The sequence below is a fragment of the Diuraphis noxia genome, unplaced genomic scaffold (assembly GCF_037042655.1).
Source record: "Diuraphis noxia isolate RWA-SAM2 unplaced genomic scaffold, SU_Dnox_SAM2 contig0001, whole genome shotgun sequence".
In the NCBI taxonomy this organism is placed as follows: domain Eukaryota; kingdom Metazoa; phylum Arthropoda; class Insecta; order Hemiptera; family Aphididae; genus Diuraphis; species Diuraphis noxia.
Window position 1 is genome coordinate 74,218,123 of NW_028301711.1, and position 15,832 is coordinate 74,233,954.

At 26.5% G+C, this 15,832-nt stretch overlaps 2 protein-coding genes and 1 pseudogene across 3 annotated transcripts; 1 reads left to right on the forward strand and 2 right to left on the reverse strand.

The window, feature by feature from the left end:
* Positions 1-3,781: 3,781 nt before the first annotated feature.
* LOC149061677 (uncharacterized) lies at positions 3,782-4,921 on the reverse strand. Its single transcript, XM_089215069.1, has 5 exons — positions 4,860-4,921; positions 4,653-4,770; positions 4,337-4,471; positions 4,053-4,249; positions 3,782-3,938 (listed from the first exon to the last, which is right to left on the reverse strand). The coding sequence occupies exons 1-5, from the start codon at positions 4,919-4,921 to the stop codon at positions 3,782-3,784; spliced, it is 669 nt and encodes a 222-aa protein (XP_089071195.1).
* Positions 4,922-4,951: 30 nt separating this feature from the next.
* Positions 4,952-8,608, reverse strand: LOC149061678 (zinc finger MYM-type protein 1-like). Its single transcript, XM_089217515.1, has 3 exons — positions 7,986-8,608; positions 7,824-7,904; positions 4,952-7,724 (listed from the first exon to the last, which is right to left on the reverse strand). The coding sequence occupies exon 3, from the start codon at positions 7,181-7,183 to the stop codon at positions 5,069-5,071; it is 2,115 nt and encodes a 704-aa protein (XP_089073641.1). The 5' UTR covers positions 7,184-7,724; positions 7,824-7,904; positions 7,986-8,608; the 3' UTR covers positions 4,952-5,068.
* Positions 8,609-9,175: 567 nt separating this feature from the next.
* Positions 9,176-13,553, forward strand: LOC149061679 (uncharacterized; annotated as a pseudogene). The gene is made up of 2 exons (XR_016189442.1): positions 9,176-9,341; positions 11,830-13,553. The product of XR_016189442.1 is annotated as an uncharacterized LOC149061679 (transcript).
* Positions 13,554-15,832: the final 2,279 nt, after the last annotated feature.

Here is a 15,832-nt window from a genome sequence, read left to right on the forward strand (position 1 = left end):
ATAAAAAAAGGTTATAATATCAAAAAAAAAAAATAATACAAAATAAAGAAATTTAATAATTGAAAAAATATAATACTCGTAAGCAATATTTAAATTAAATTTTAAACCCCCGATACCTATTTCCAACTATTGCCAAATACTTTAGTACATTTTCTGTTGTTTTATTGTTTATGTTGAAGTACACCAGATACACAGAAGCTAAAGGTAAATAATAATAAGATCGGATATATTTAATAATATAATAATAATATGTATAATTGATACGAATAACTATAGTGCTCCGAGGCGTAATATAAAACAATGACTAATCGTCCTACAGGCTACTACATAGAACGAATATGATGCTAGTAATACAAAATGCCTATTCAGCGTCTGCTGTACTACAGTGTAAATAATTTTACTTATAATCTACATACTATAGGGGATATACGTCATTTCGTCGCGGTATTTTTGTCGCACGTCAATTCGCGAGACAATTGGACGCATACGACATTTCGTCGCGTGTAATATCGATGCATGCTACATTTGGTCGCGCTTAATTTTATCGCATATATTTATATAGGTATATTCTAAATAATAATAATAATTTTACATATCAGTCATTTTAGCTTATTGTTATATATATTTGTATTTATAAAATGTAAAATTACATATCAGTCATTTTAGCTTATTGTTATATATATTTGTCATACTAATGTATAAATCTTAAAATAATGTTAATCTAATAGATGAATCATTATATTTTTTTGTCGTGAATTAAAAGATCATACCCTCGTTGACTTTTTATAAATTGTAAAGTCATAATTTTTATATTTTATAAAATATATAATAATTATTAATTGTTATAGCAAGACGTATATATACGTAGACGTAATACGGTACTGTATAACGCTATAATCGATAGAGATTAGAGAGTAGAGACTCGTTATGATTGATGAGTAGGTACACTGTAATAATTCGAATATTCGATAAAGACTCACGTAAAAACCAAATAATGAATTACCTACTGAAATAAAAATAAATGATAAAGAAGGTACTACACCACTAAATTGTAAAGATACTATAGAATTATTATTTATATTATATTATTAAATGTTCCTACCCAAAAAGACAAGATAATCTATTTTATATAACACTAGCTATATACCTATATAAATATATGCGATAAAATGACGCACAACCAAATGTAGCATGCGTCGAAATTACACGCGACGAAATGTCGTATGCGTCCAATTGTCTTGCGACCAATTGACCACGACGAATTGACGTGCGACAAAATTACCGCGACGAAATGACGGGTTACCACTATAGGGTGTGTTGTTTACATTCAACACTTCCCCTTAAACAATATACCCTAACTTAGAATTAATATATCTTATTCCCATCATCTCCCTGAGTTCCTGGAATCTTGGTCGTGGAGTTGGCTTAGTCAATATGTCAGCTAACTGCTCCTTGCTTGGCACATACTCCAGAGAAAACATCCCTTCACTGAACTTCTCACGAATGTAATGATAGCGAATATCGATGTGTTTTGTTCGCTTATGGTATTCTGTATTTTTCACTAGTTTGATGGCGCTTTGATTGTCTGCATACAAAACAGGTGTATCTCCCTGTGGCTCCAGAAGATCACTGATAAGTAGCGTCAACCAAGTGAGTTCCTGTATAGATTGGCTCAGCGCTATGTATTCTGCCTCAGTAGTCGAAAGTTCTACCGATTTTTGTCTTTGTGAACACCATGCTACGATTCCATCTCCCATCATGAAAATGAATTCTGATGTTGATCGTCTCGTTGTTGTGTCACCAGCATAGTCTGCGTCACTATATCCACGCAACTTTGGTGTTACACTAGAATCATAAATTAAACCATAATTAAATGTTCCCTTTAAATATTTAAATATACGAGTAGTATATATTTGTATGTTCACAGCCAGCTTTTCCACGGTAATTTTTTTTTTTCAATGGGAAAATTCTCGCTTAGAGCACTCTGATTTACCGCGTAACACAATACGGTGATTACACAAGATTATCCACCTATTTGCGCCTTACACGAAAATATTTACCGTATCAACTATTTTTCCCCGTTTTTTTTAATTTTTTCAATCAAATATCGCTAATTTTTATAAAAATTACAGGGAGATTGTTTTTATGTTTTTAATCATGTTGGTTACACTGTTCTAGTTTTTAAAAATTTATATATTAATTTCTACTATTTAGTTGCAAGTTAATAATTTTACATTTAGTTACTGCTGATCCGTCGTGTATTCGAGTTGTGTTTTTTCAAGTTATTATTTAAATTAATTAAAGAAATGAATTTACCAAAACTTACAAGCGATTTTCAATCATTAGTTCATCGTATACGAAATAATTCAGTTCCAACCCATCCAGGATATACTTCAATTTATTCAAGATTAAGATCTTTCGAACATTTTCCTTTAAATTGTTTTCAAAATAAATATGCTCTAGCTGAATGTGGGTTAAAATATACAGGAGTAGAAGATATCGTCGAATGCTTTTGTTGTGGACTTATTCTTCATAATTGGAAACGAGAAGATGACGTTTGGATTGAACATTGCAGATATAATCCAAAGTGTATATATGTATTATTAATGAAGGGAAATCAGTTTGTTCAAAAAGTGTTAAGTAAATATTGTAACAATGAATATATTTGTAATTGTGAAACTAGGTCCTACGCCGTTTGCTAAATCATGTTCTTTCATTATATGTTGTAATAAATAAAAAAAATATTATAAACAACTTATATGTGTTAGTTTTTAATCTAATATCTCGTGGACGTATAGCTCAGTGGATTAGTGCGTTAAGTTTAATTTAAAATAATGTCATGTTTTCAGGTAAGTAAGTATAGGTATAAATATCCCACCCTCTTTACTATGCACTAATCTACTGAACTGTACGTTCACATTTTTTTTTTTTTTTTTTCTTCATTTATGAAAGATTTAGTATATAATATGTTAACAGAGGAAAAAAACCTCAGTTCAAAGTATATGTTCCATCAGTTACATTATACCAGATTTTCTACATTGGTAGGTATCTGAAACATTATTATAAATATTATTCATCATGGTTCTACCTATAATCGTATCCAAATCAACTTTCGATATTCGTCCTTATAGTAAGAAGAGTGTTACGGTTGGACTATTAATTAATAAACAAATTTCGATTATTGTGTTATTAGAATGTAAATTATCAAAGAAGATAATTACTTTAAACTTAGAACAATGGTTTACACTCATGTCTGAATCTAATTACATTTCAATTACTAATAATTTACACACCAGATGTAGACGAACAAAAATATCTGATAACTTTACATATTCAACTAATGTTATGCAGAGTTCAATTACTTTACATATCAATGATGATTATAATATCACTTTATCACATATAGATTTATGTAGACTTAAACAGCTTCAACATTGTGTATATCTCTACATTGCAGAAAAACAGAAACGTCTACCAAGTTACCAAGCTACATTTAACACAGCTTACGATCTAATAAAGAACGATGTCCGTGGTCTACCTATCAGTTGCCAGAGAAATGAATTCACAAACCAGTATATTATACAAAACTATGATTTTAGTTATTACACTCATCTGCAAAACGATGACACATCATTCCTATATGAAATATTACAATACCATTTTAATACAATGTCAGACTTAATACTTCAGGATTTAATAGTATAAAATAAACAAATATTTATATAATATATTGTATTGTTTATTCAATAAAAAACTCATTTTTAAAATAAACATATAATAATTAGCCTATTATTTTACTTTTGATTGTACGACGTCCTGGGTCTTGTAGCATCGTGTCAAATATTGACTGTATGGTCTGATTCAAGCTTACATTCAATGTCTGGTCTTTTGACTTTTCGCTTGTATACAACTTAACACCAGCTTCACTAAACTTCCACCTATAATTATATTTATTTATTTTTTTAAATCATGAAATGAAGTGATAATAAAAATACCTATTGAAAAAGATTAACAATAGTTTAAAAAAAGTAAATTAATTATAAATTATTTACCTATCCTTAACCGGAACATTTTCAATATTTGAACATTTATAATGTGTTATCACCCAGTAATCTGTTGGCTTCTCCTCAAATGTAGTTTTTATCGTAATTAAACCGTCACCTTGTCGAAAAGTTAGCGAATTGAAAACTTCCTCATCATATTCTTCTGATCTTAAACGATCACCAACATTGTCTCTGTATGATGCATTCTATAAATGAAAAATATAATTTATATATATATATATATATATATATATATATATATTTTATTTATAATAAAAAATAATTTAACTAACCATTTTCATCTGCTTCTTATTTGTAGATTTTTTTTCATTCGTCTTCTCAACACCACGTTTTAAAGTGGTTTTTGTTTTAGATGTTGATGCTAACGGTTTAGCTTTAGAGTCAACGGATTCACTGAAATGTTCATTCTATGGATCATAAAAATAATATTTTTTTTTTATTTAAAAAATGTACAAGTGGTTTTATAACCGATATCTAAAAGAAACATATTTTATTTTTTATGTTTCTTAATAATTATAACCATAACGTTGAGTAGTGTTACGACTGACCTCCAATTTGTTATTTGGTTTTTAAAAAAACTTTACTTACCTCTGATTCTGAAGAAATAATTGATGTTCTATAAGATATTTTTTGAGCTGCGTTGTAGACTGTGTTGAGGACTGAATTGAAATCTTGAGACTGATGAACGTTAATGGTTTTACACTGGCTTTTTATACACAGATATTAGCCACTACCACAATAATTTTATATGTAAAATGCTAATGTTAATAGCAATGACTTGAAAAACCTTTCTACAAACTTGTTTTACATGTGTCAGTGGCGTAAATTGGCCTCAATTTCTGGTGGTGCAAAGACATATTTTATTTTCTAACCCACCAATACTTATTTCCATTAAAAATCCCCGCCCAAAAAACATTTTTTTTTTTTTTGTAAAACTAATCAATAAGAATTATTTTAACAGTAAAACCTTTATTATTTGTAATTATATAACAATAAAAAATGTTTTATTTTAAACTGAGTCGACGTCCTCTTTCAAGACATGTTGCATCAAACTCATCAATTACTTGGTCGAAATCAATGCAATAATTTTTTTCAATTTGTAAATTAGCTAAACTACTTAAACGCTCTTGCCCCATCGTCGTTCTAAGATATGTTTTCAACCTCTTTAGACAGGAAAATGAACGTTCGCAACTTGCTGTGTTAGTTGGTATGGTTAAAAATATTTTTAAAGACTCTGTTATTAATGGAAAACCTTTTTGAATATCATTTTGCCTTATATAATCTATTTTTGCTTCCAATTTTTCAGATACTGAAGTATTGTCATATTTTTGGTTAAACATTCTATTAAAAATTGTCAACTCTGTCTTTAAGTCATGTGTATTGAAGTTATATGTGTCACTAACTAATTTTAATAGATCCTCAGTTGGTTCTTCTGACATAAATATTTCACTTAATCCACTTATAATATCCATATGATTTTCTTTAAATCTATTTTCCATTTCTTGTATTATTACATCTAAAACTTTAAAGTAAATGGTAATGCGGTAATTGTCCTTAACTAGGATACTATTTGACTGTTTTTCACCACCACCTAGTTTGAGAGGAATGCTTTTTTTTCTTTTCAATTTAGGATGTTTAACTTGATATTTATCAGCCATTTCAATAACTTCATTCCACTTATATTCAAATTTCACATCTGATCTTAGTTCTTTTAATACATCTAAAGTACTGTTACACATATTTTTTGCTGTAGAAAAGTTAATGCTAGGCGACTGCAAATATTTTGATAAAATATGAGTTTGTTCAAAAACATTTTTTAAAAATAATAAACAAAATATAAATTCAAAGTTTAATATATTATTAATTAAACTTTTGGCTTCACCTCCTGACACTATATCATTCTCATATATGTGTTCTAGTGTTTCAATGATCTCACTAAAATTTAAATATACAGCTTTCAAAGCATCAGTGCGACAACTCCATCTCGTTTCACATAACTTTTTTAAGCTTTTCGGTCCATTTACCTTAGATGCATTTAAGCACATATTTTCATATATTTCGTTACGTTTAGACGATGCTTTGATAAAATTATACAATGACTGTAAGGTACCAAAAATATTTCTTACACAAGCCACTTGTTTTGTAAGATCAACCAGGCATAAATTTAATATATGAGCATGGCAGTGCACATAGAATGCCAGAGGATTTAGTTCACGAATTCTAGCTTGTACTCCATTATATGTACCACGCATGGCAGCTGCCCCATCATAACATTGGCCACGTATATCTTCAACTTTTAAACCATTTTGCAAAAGTATTTTTTGAATTAAATTTGCCAATGTTTTACTGTCAGTCCTATCAGTTTTATAAAAACCATAAAACACTTCATGAATTTTAAACGTTTTATCTACATAGCGTATAACTATAGACACTTGTTCGTGGCAAGAAAGATCTTGGGTTTCATCAACTAAAATACTGAATACTTTTGCATTTTTTATATCACCTGTTATGTTTTTAAATACTTGATTTGACATTATATTAATGAAATTATTTGTATAAAGTGCATTTGTATAAGTATAATTATGTTCTTTCTCAATAAAATATTCTTTTAGAACGTTGTTATATTTAGCTACTTGATGTAATAACTCAATAAAATTACCTTTGTTTGATGATTCAATGGATTCATCATGGCCACGGATAGGTATCCCTTGTCTACAACAGAATAATAAATTGTCTAACAAAATTGTGATGTACTGTCTATTTTTTTTGACTGATTCTTTATATTTGGTATCAATTATTGTTGCTATGCTTCCGACCTGATTGCTTGAATGAAATCCAGCCATTTTTGCACAAGATTCTTTGTGAGAAATACTTTTTTCGTGATTGGAAAAAGCTTTATTAGCTCTATGCCAAGATTTAAAACCAATTAATGTAAATGAGTCTTCAGCATTTTTATTTGTTGGTGGAAAACATCGACAATAAAAACAGTAAGCTGAATTATTTATTACACTATATTCTAACCAATTATATAAACTATACCACTCAACTCTGAATACCCTACCATTAACCTTAGGAAATTTACAGTCTCTTGGTTGATATGGTCCAAAATTTTTTTTCATGAAACTATAGGCATGTTTATTCAATGCTGGATCACGGTCATCACTAGAGTTCAATTCAGATTCTATGAAAAATTAAGAAATATAACATTAAGATATTATATACCTTTAACTTTAATATAATATATTATTTGAATCCATCTTAGGTAGGTAAATGCATTTAAACATCTAAACCATAAAGCATCCAGTTTTTTTTAAATACACATAAACATATAATTCATGCAACAACAATCTTTACATTTTCAAGCTTTAAAATAAATGACTAATTTAAACATTTTAAACCGAATTGACTTGATTTTGCATTATATACCATAGTAAGATTGACTGTGTTCACAGAATACTTTTAATTTTACTGTTAGTTATTCTAAAAAAAAAAACAAATTCACTATACACAAATAAAAATAATAAAGTACATGTAAAATTAATCAGATTAATTTAATCTCTACATTAAATATTTGGTTTTAAGACTATTAAACTTAAACATAAGGATAAATAAATTTCAACAGCACCAATTGTTAATCACACATAGTTAGCTTTATAACATCTAAAACATAAAATGTACATATAAATAGTAACACACACAAATAAAAATTAAATTATTTGGCTTTTAAAACACATGAGAATAGAGAATAATACTATTTACCCAATTTGGTATCATTTTCAGAACTTGGACCAGGAAAGAGATTCTGATTATTCTGAGACAAGTCTTGGTTGATTATAGCACCTATATTTTATACAAATGGAATTTTTAAATGTTTTTCTATAATTGACTATAATATAATACTTTGAAGTACAGTTAACTTACTATTAACAGATTCGTTTTTAAAAAAATCTTTAAGTGTCTTCATTTTTTTCGGTTCACTCATTTTTAGACAAAAAAAAAAAACCAACAGATTACAGATACAAAATTAAAATCTTTCAGTGAAAAATGAAAGTAGAAACACTAAACTGTCATGAGTTTGTGAACTTGAATCGTGTAAGTGTAAAATACTAAAATAGTAAAATATTAAAAAGATTTAAGAAAGTACTATGCAAATAATGCAATCTAATGCGATTACTGATAACACAATATAGTCTGTATTGGCGGTAAAACGTTAATAACAAACATGAACTATGGTTAATTCATGATAAATTGATAACAATTGATAATAATCACGGTAGATACGACATACTAGGTCACGGTCTTCTAAGACCGCGTACTAGGTAGTGGATGGGACAAGATAATAGGTTTTTATATTGATAATATGGATACGGGAATTTGTTTTTGTACGATATCTAATGAAATAACCGCGAAATAATATGGTAATATTATGAAATATAGGTATAAAATTTCAATGATTTTCTGGTGGTGCAAAAACATACCTTTGCACCACCACATTTTAGATGTGGTGGTGCATGTGCCACATTTGCACCACCCAGTTTACGCCACTGTGAACACAAGTGGCATTATATGAATTATTAAAGAAACAGGATCTAAAATAATCACCCGCCTTGAAAATCAGATTTGATATAACAACGTTAATGACCTCAAAAGACTTTTCAACAAACATTTTTAATAATATGAACAATAATAATAGTATAATATATATATATATAATATTAACATTTATTAGAATCAAAAAAATAATTAGTATGAACCGGATTTCAGATATAAAAACGTTAAAGGTTAATAGCAATGACCTGAAAAAACATTTCCAAAAAAAAAAAAATGATTATATATGAACATGACATTATATGAACTGGTTAAAATATCAAATATAATTTAAAATAAATTAGAATGTATATATTCAAATAGACTTCTCATATAATAATGTAATAAGAATTTGCATGAAAGACTACAAACATGTTCTTACATGGACAAAAGAGAATGGTATTAAGTAATATAATGTACCTCAGGATTATGAGAGGTACCTAATACTCAACGTTCAAAGAGAGGGTTAAACTTTAGTATAAAACACCGAATTTTTAAACATAAAATCATCAGTTCACCAGCAGCACTAACAGACCAAGAAGCTATCAGAACAGCAACCATCCTCGACTCTCCAGCAAAACAGTTGCCGACCATCAAAAACGTAAAAACATCTTCAACAGCAATAGCAACCGTCAGCCAGACTCAGAAAACAGTCAACAGTCAGACTTAGAATACTTCAACACTAACTATGTAAGTACCTATTTTATTATTTTATTAAAACTTTTAATCTTTACTCCTATTTTTTTAAAAAAAAAACTAGAAACTGAATAACAATGATTTAAACACATCATCATTATAATAATATAGTTTTATGATAATATTATCTATGTTTATATGATAAAATGTTAACATCATATTTATAAGAACAGTTATAGTAATATATGATATTATGTGTTCCTATATTTTAATCTTCATGATTATGTTTTTATAAAGTTCATTTAATTTAGATAAAAATTAAATTATTTACAATACAGTTAGTTAATATATTTTATTACATTTTTTTCTATATTAAATTGTAGGTATTCATTTAAAATTATTCAAGGGAAAAAAATAAATTTAATATACGACAAATACACAGGTATAAGTAATATAATATATTTGTGTACCTATATTTTTTAAACTTCATGAATATCATAGTATAATATTCAATATTTACATAAAAATATCTCAATTTGAGCTAAGTTTTTATAATTTAAATAGGTAGTATAATATTCTAATTCTAATGAGTATTCAATAAGACTGTCTGCTATTAGATATAAAAAATATAGCTATCTATAACGAATTGTATGTATTCGTTTGATATTAGACAGGAGAAAAAATAAATTTAGTATACAACAAATACACAGTTATAAGTAATATATAATAATATGTGTACCTGCATTTTAATCTTCATGATTATATCTTTTTATAAAGTTCATTTAATTTAGATAAAAATTAAATTATATACAATAAAGTTGCTTAATAATATATTAGATTATTACATTTTTTTCTATATTAAATTGTAGGTATTCATTTAAATTATTCAAGGGAAAAAATAAATTTAGTGTATAACAAGTATACAGTTATAAGTAATATAATATATTTGTGTACCTACATTTTTTAACTTCATGATAATATTTTTATAAAGTCCATTTAATTCCTAGATAAAAATTAAATTGTGTACAATACAGTTGGTTAATATATTTTATTACATTTTTCCATCTATCTTTATTAAATTTTATGTATTCATTTAACATTATTCAAGGGAAAAATAAATAAATTTATAATACAGCAAATACACAGGTATAAGTAATATATGATGTGTGTACCTATATTTTTTAAACTTCATAGTATAATATTCAATATTTACATAAAAATATCTCAATTTGAGTTAACTTTTAATAATTTAAATAGGTAGTATAATATTCTAATTCTAATAAGTATCCAATAAGACTGGCTGCTATTAGATATAAAAAAATATATCTATCTATGACAAATTGTATGTATTCATTTAACATTAGACAGGAGAAAAATAAATTTAGTACACAACAAATACACAGTTATAATATATAATATGTGTACCTACATTTTTAAACTTCATTTTTTTATTTTTTATAAAGTTAATTTAATTCAGATAAAAATTAAATTATATACAATACAGTTGTTTAACATATTTTATAATTAGATTTTTCCGTCTATGTTTCTACGATTTAACATACTGTGTATTAACATTAATGAATTTGAAATAATATTACAGACAATGGATTCAAAAAACAAAGATGAACTTATGAATAAATATCAATATAATTTACAAACCATGGAATCATTAAGATTAGGGAATATTGAAGATAATAAAAATAATATATTAGAAACGAAAGAAATTAATAAAAAAATTAAAGAAATAAAACATAACATTTATTTAATCAGGATATGTTCATCATCAAATGAATTTGAAATCAATCAATTAAGAGATAAATTGTTTTCTTTAAAAGAAAATAAAAGAGAAATATTTAATAAATATGGTAATAAATATGGTAATAAATATATTGATTATGTTAGAAAAATGGAAATCTGTTATGGAGAAAGATATAGTATGGATATGATGATACGTTCTCAAACATTTCATGACATTTACTTTTCTAATAAATTATGATTTTAATTTTATGTTTATAGCTATGTTTTTTTGCTTGTAAAAATAAAAACAATTATTATTTAATGATGATGCGTGTTACTATTTTAATATTTTATTACTAGCAGATAGTTTGCAAAAATCTATATAATTTACAGAAACATGACATCATACATCGAAAAAGAAATTAATGGAGTATTGAGACAACAGGCTGAAAATGAGAAATATGGTGAAAGAGAAGAGAAAAAATTTAAAAAAATGATTTACGATATTAATATTAAAATCAGAAAAGCAAACCTGAAGTCGACTAGGGAAAATTTATTAAAAAAAAAAAAGGAAATTAAAGCTGATTATGACGAATCAAATCATATAGGTTATCGATGTCAACTAAGTTGTATATCACATTTATCATACCTATATGATTTATTAAATAATAATTAAGTTCTTTAATTTCTTTTTTTTAAAACTAGTTGCTTACGTTTGCTAAATATTGTATGATTTATATTAATAATGTGATTACAATATTATTATTGTTTATTATATTTTTTTTTTCATTTAATTTATTTTCAGCTTAATTATGAAAAGAAAAATGGTGACAAAACGTCAGCGAATGACATATGCTGATGAAGGAATATTTGAAATTGAAAGATTTAAAAAATGTTCAAAAACTTTTATAGTTAAGAATAATTTAAAATTTTTAGACTACACACTTTTTTTTAACTATACTTTAGACAAAATAATTCCAAAGTTAAGGGAATCATGTCTACAAACATCTATAAAATTTAATTTATATGTAGATAGTGTATATGAACGAATTATCACACAAGAAGTACAGGATATAGCATTTAAAACCTCTAATACACTTGCATGTAATTCCTCTGATTTTAATAAATTACTGAATGGGATGTTCAATAAATTATTAAGTGAAGAAGATGATTTTTTAGCAAAAGCTTCTGGCTGGTCACTTAAAACAATAGATGCATTACAATTGAGAATTAATATAGTAAATCCTCTCAGAGGAGGAACGTATCTAGATCTTCCTGAATATATCAAAGATAAAAGAGCAGTCATAAATGTAAAAAATAATGATGTTAAATGTTTTAAATATTCAATACTATCAAAGTTTGATAATCGTTCAAATAAAACTTATTTTAATAAGAAATATTTTGAAATGTTAGAAAAAAAAGTGGCTTAGATTTTAAATGTATAGATTTTCCTACACCAATCAGTCAGATAAAAAAATTTGAACGTATAAATAATGTATCAATTAATATTTATAGTTTAAATGATAAAAAACACATTTTCCCTCTATATATTTGTAATACTGAAAGAAAAAAACATTTTGATCTACTTTTGTTTAATAATAATAACACATCACATTATTGTTATATAAAAAATTTTTCAAGATTTATTAGAAGTCAGAAAACTAAAAACTGTTCCAGATTAATTATCTGTTAAAGATGTTTTACTACTTTTAGTGAAAAGCCATGTAAAAGCAAACTTTGGGGTAAGAAAGGGTTGAGTGAACACCAGCATAATTGTAGAAAGAACCAATTAGGGAGACCAATAATGTTTGAAAAGGGGGATGATGATTTTATTTATTTTAAAAACTATAAAAATACACAGAGAATACCAATTGTTATTTATGCAGATTTTGAATGTATTTTAACTCCTAAAAATAAGTCTAGTGAATTTAATAGATGCGAAAAATCTAAAACTTATGCTACACATTTACATGAAATTATGAGCTATGGGTTTTATGTCAAAGTTAACTATGCTGTTATATCAAAAGAACTAGTAAAACAGTTCAAAATTCCGAGAAAGGTGGTAATTTATAGAGGTGAAAATGCTGCAAAAAAATTTATGGAAAATATGATTGTTATTGGAAATAATATTAATAAAATTTATCAAACAAATAAACCGATGAATAAATTAACTAAAGAAGAAGAAAGTAATTTTAAAAATACTAAGTTTTGTGGAAAATGTTCGAGACATTTTAAAAATAATAATTTAATTAAAGTTCGAGATCACTGTCATTTTACTGGTAAATATAGACAATGTCTTTGTCTTCAATGTAATTTTGAAATAATTAACCCCTCATTCGTACCAATTTTCTTCCATAATTTATCGTACGATAGTCATTTCATAATTCGGGAACTTGGTTGTAATGATAAAGATATTCACGTTATTCCTAATTCGTCAGAAAAATATATATCCTTTAGTAAAGAAATCGCACATATATTTAGTATTAAATTTGTCGATACATTCCGTTTCATGAGCGAATCATTAAGTAAACTTGCATTAAATTTATCTGAAGATAAGTTGAGGTTTAGAGAAACTCTTAAAAATTTTTCCATGAAAGCATTAGATCTAGTCACTCAAAAAGGAATCTTCCCTTATAAATATGTCGATAGTTGGAGTAAATTAGATGATACTTTTTTACCATCAAAGTCTGAATTTTATAACTCTTTGACAGACGAAAAAATAAGCGATAAAGATTATATGCATGCTAAAAATATATGGCGGACATTCGATATAAAAACTTTAGGTGAGTATAGCGATCTTTATTTAAAGACTGACGTTACCATACTGGCTGACGTGTTTGAAAATTTTAGAGACTTATGTTTATCTACTCTCAGATTAGATCCTGCTCATTACATGACTGCTCCTGGATTTGCTTTTGATTGTATGCTTAAGTACACTAAGGTAAAATTGGAAAGGTAAAAGGATTACAACATGCTCCTCTTTTTTGAAAACTCAATCCGGGGGGGCATTTGTCAATCAACTAAAAGATATGTTAAAGCAAATATACCAAATATTGAAGGACTGGACTATAATTCGAATGAACCAATCACATGGATTACATATCTTGACTGTGTAAATTTGTATGGTAAATCTATGTTAACAGAATTGCCTTTCAAAGATTTTGAGTGGGTTAATGATCTCAATATCGATGTCACTAAAATTGCTGATGATTCAGAAGTTGGGTATATATTAGAAGTCGATATCGAGTACCCTAAGTATTTACATAAAAGTCATAATGATTTCCTATTTTTACCCATTAATGAGTGTCCTCCTAATTCTAAAGCTAAGAAATTGCTTACTACATTATCATCAAAAAAAAACTATATAGTACATTATAAAAACTTAAAACAGGCGATTTTAAACGGTATTAAAGTGACAAAAATTCATCGAGCTATTAGCTTTTCACAAAGCAAATGGATGGCATCATACATTGAATTGTGTACAACTATGAGAGTTGAAGCTAAAAACGAGTTTGAAAAAAATTTTTGGAAGTTGTTAATCAATAGCGTTTTCGGTAAATGTATGGAAAATGTTCGCGCAAGAACTTCTATAAAACTTGTTTCATCAGCAAAAAAATCTAGGAAATTAATGGTTAAAACTAATTTTAAAGACAGAACTATATACACTGAGAATCTTATAGCTATTCATCAGCGTAAGGAAATCATTAAATTTGACAAGGCAATTTATGTAGGATTCGCAATTTTAGATGTTTCAAAAACATTTATGTATGACTTTCATTATAATGTAATGAAAAAAAAATATGGTGCTAAAATTAGTTCTTTGTATTCAGATACTGATTCGTTGGTATACGCTATCCAAACAACAAATTTTTTCGATGATTTAAAAAATAGTTTACTACCATATTTTGATACTTCTAATTATCCTAAAGACCATTATTGTTTCAGTGAGACACATAAAAATCAACCCGGATATTTTAAGGATGAAATGAAAGGAATAATTCTAAAAGAATTTGTCTCATTAAGACCGAAATTATATGCGTATAAAACTGTACATAGTGTTGAGGAAAAAAAAGCAAAAGGTGTAAAAAAGTATATAATTAAAAATCACATGAGATTTGAAAATTACATGGATATATTAAATGCATTTATAAACCATATAACTGTTGAGGATAAACAAACTCATAGAAAAATGAATTTTATTCAATCCAATAAACATATTGTCCATTCGAAAACTATGACTAAGCTTGTTCTTAGTGCTAACGATGATAAACGTTATATAATGGATGATGGGATTAATACATTGGCTTATGGCCACTATAAATTAAAAAACTTTATATATCCGCAATCGAAATAAACAAAAAGCGCTATATATCAGTATTATATAATGTTTTAATTGTTAAATGTTTCATGTAAATAAACAAATTTTTATTGTTATCAAAGAAAAACAGTGAAAAGGTAAAATATAATAATAAGATAAAAAATAATATAATATAAAATTTTATTTTAATATATCTGACAACGTTATCCGTGAATTATAACTTGTATCAAAACCTAACCACTTGACAAACATTTTATTCCCAACTTTTTTTATAACACGTTCAACAAGAAAGGTGTTTGGAAAATCAGTTAATTTAATTTCTTGTTCATAAAAACCACCTAAGATTATATTGTTCGATTCATCTTTTAATTGATACGTTACTGGATTTGTATGTAAAATTTTTGAAATTGTAAATATTTCTGTCGTCCAATTTGGTGTGTATCCCTTATCAAATATATGTTTATATTTAGATATTCTTACTTTGTCATTA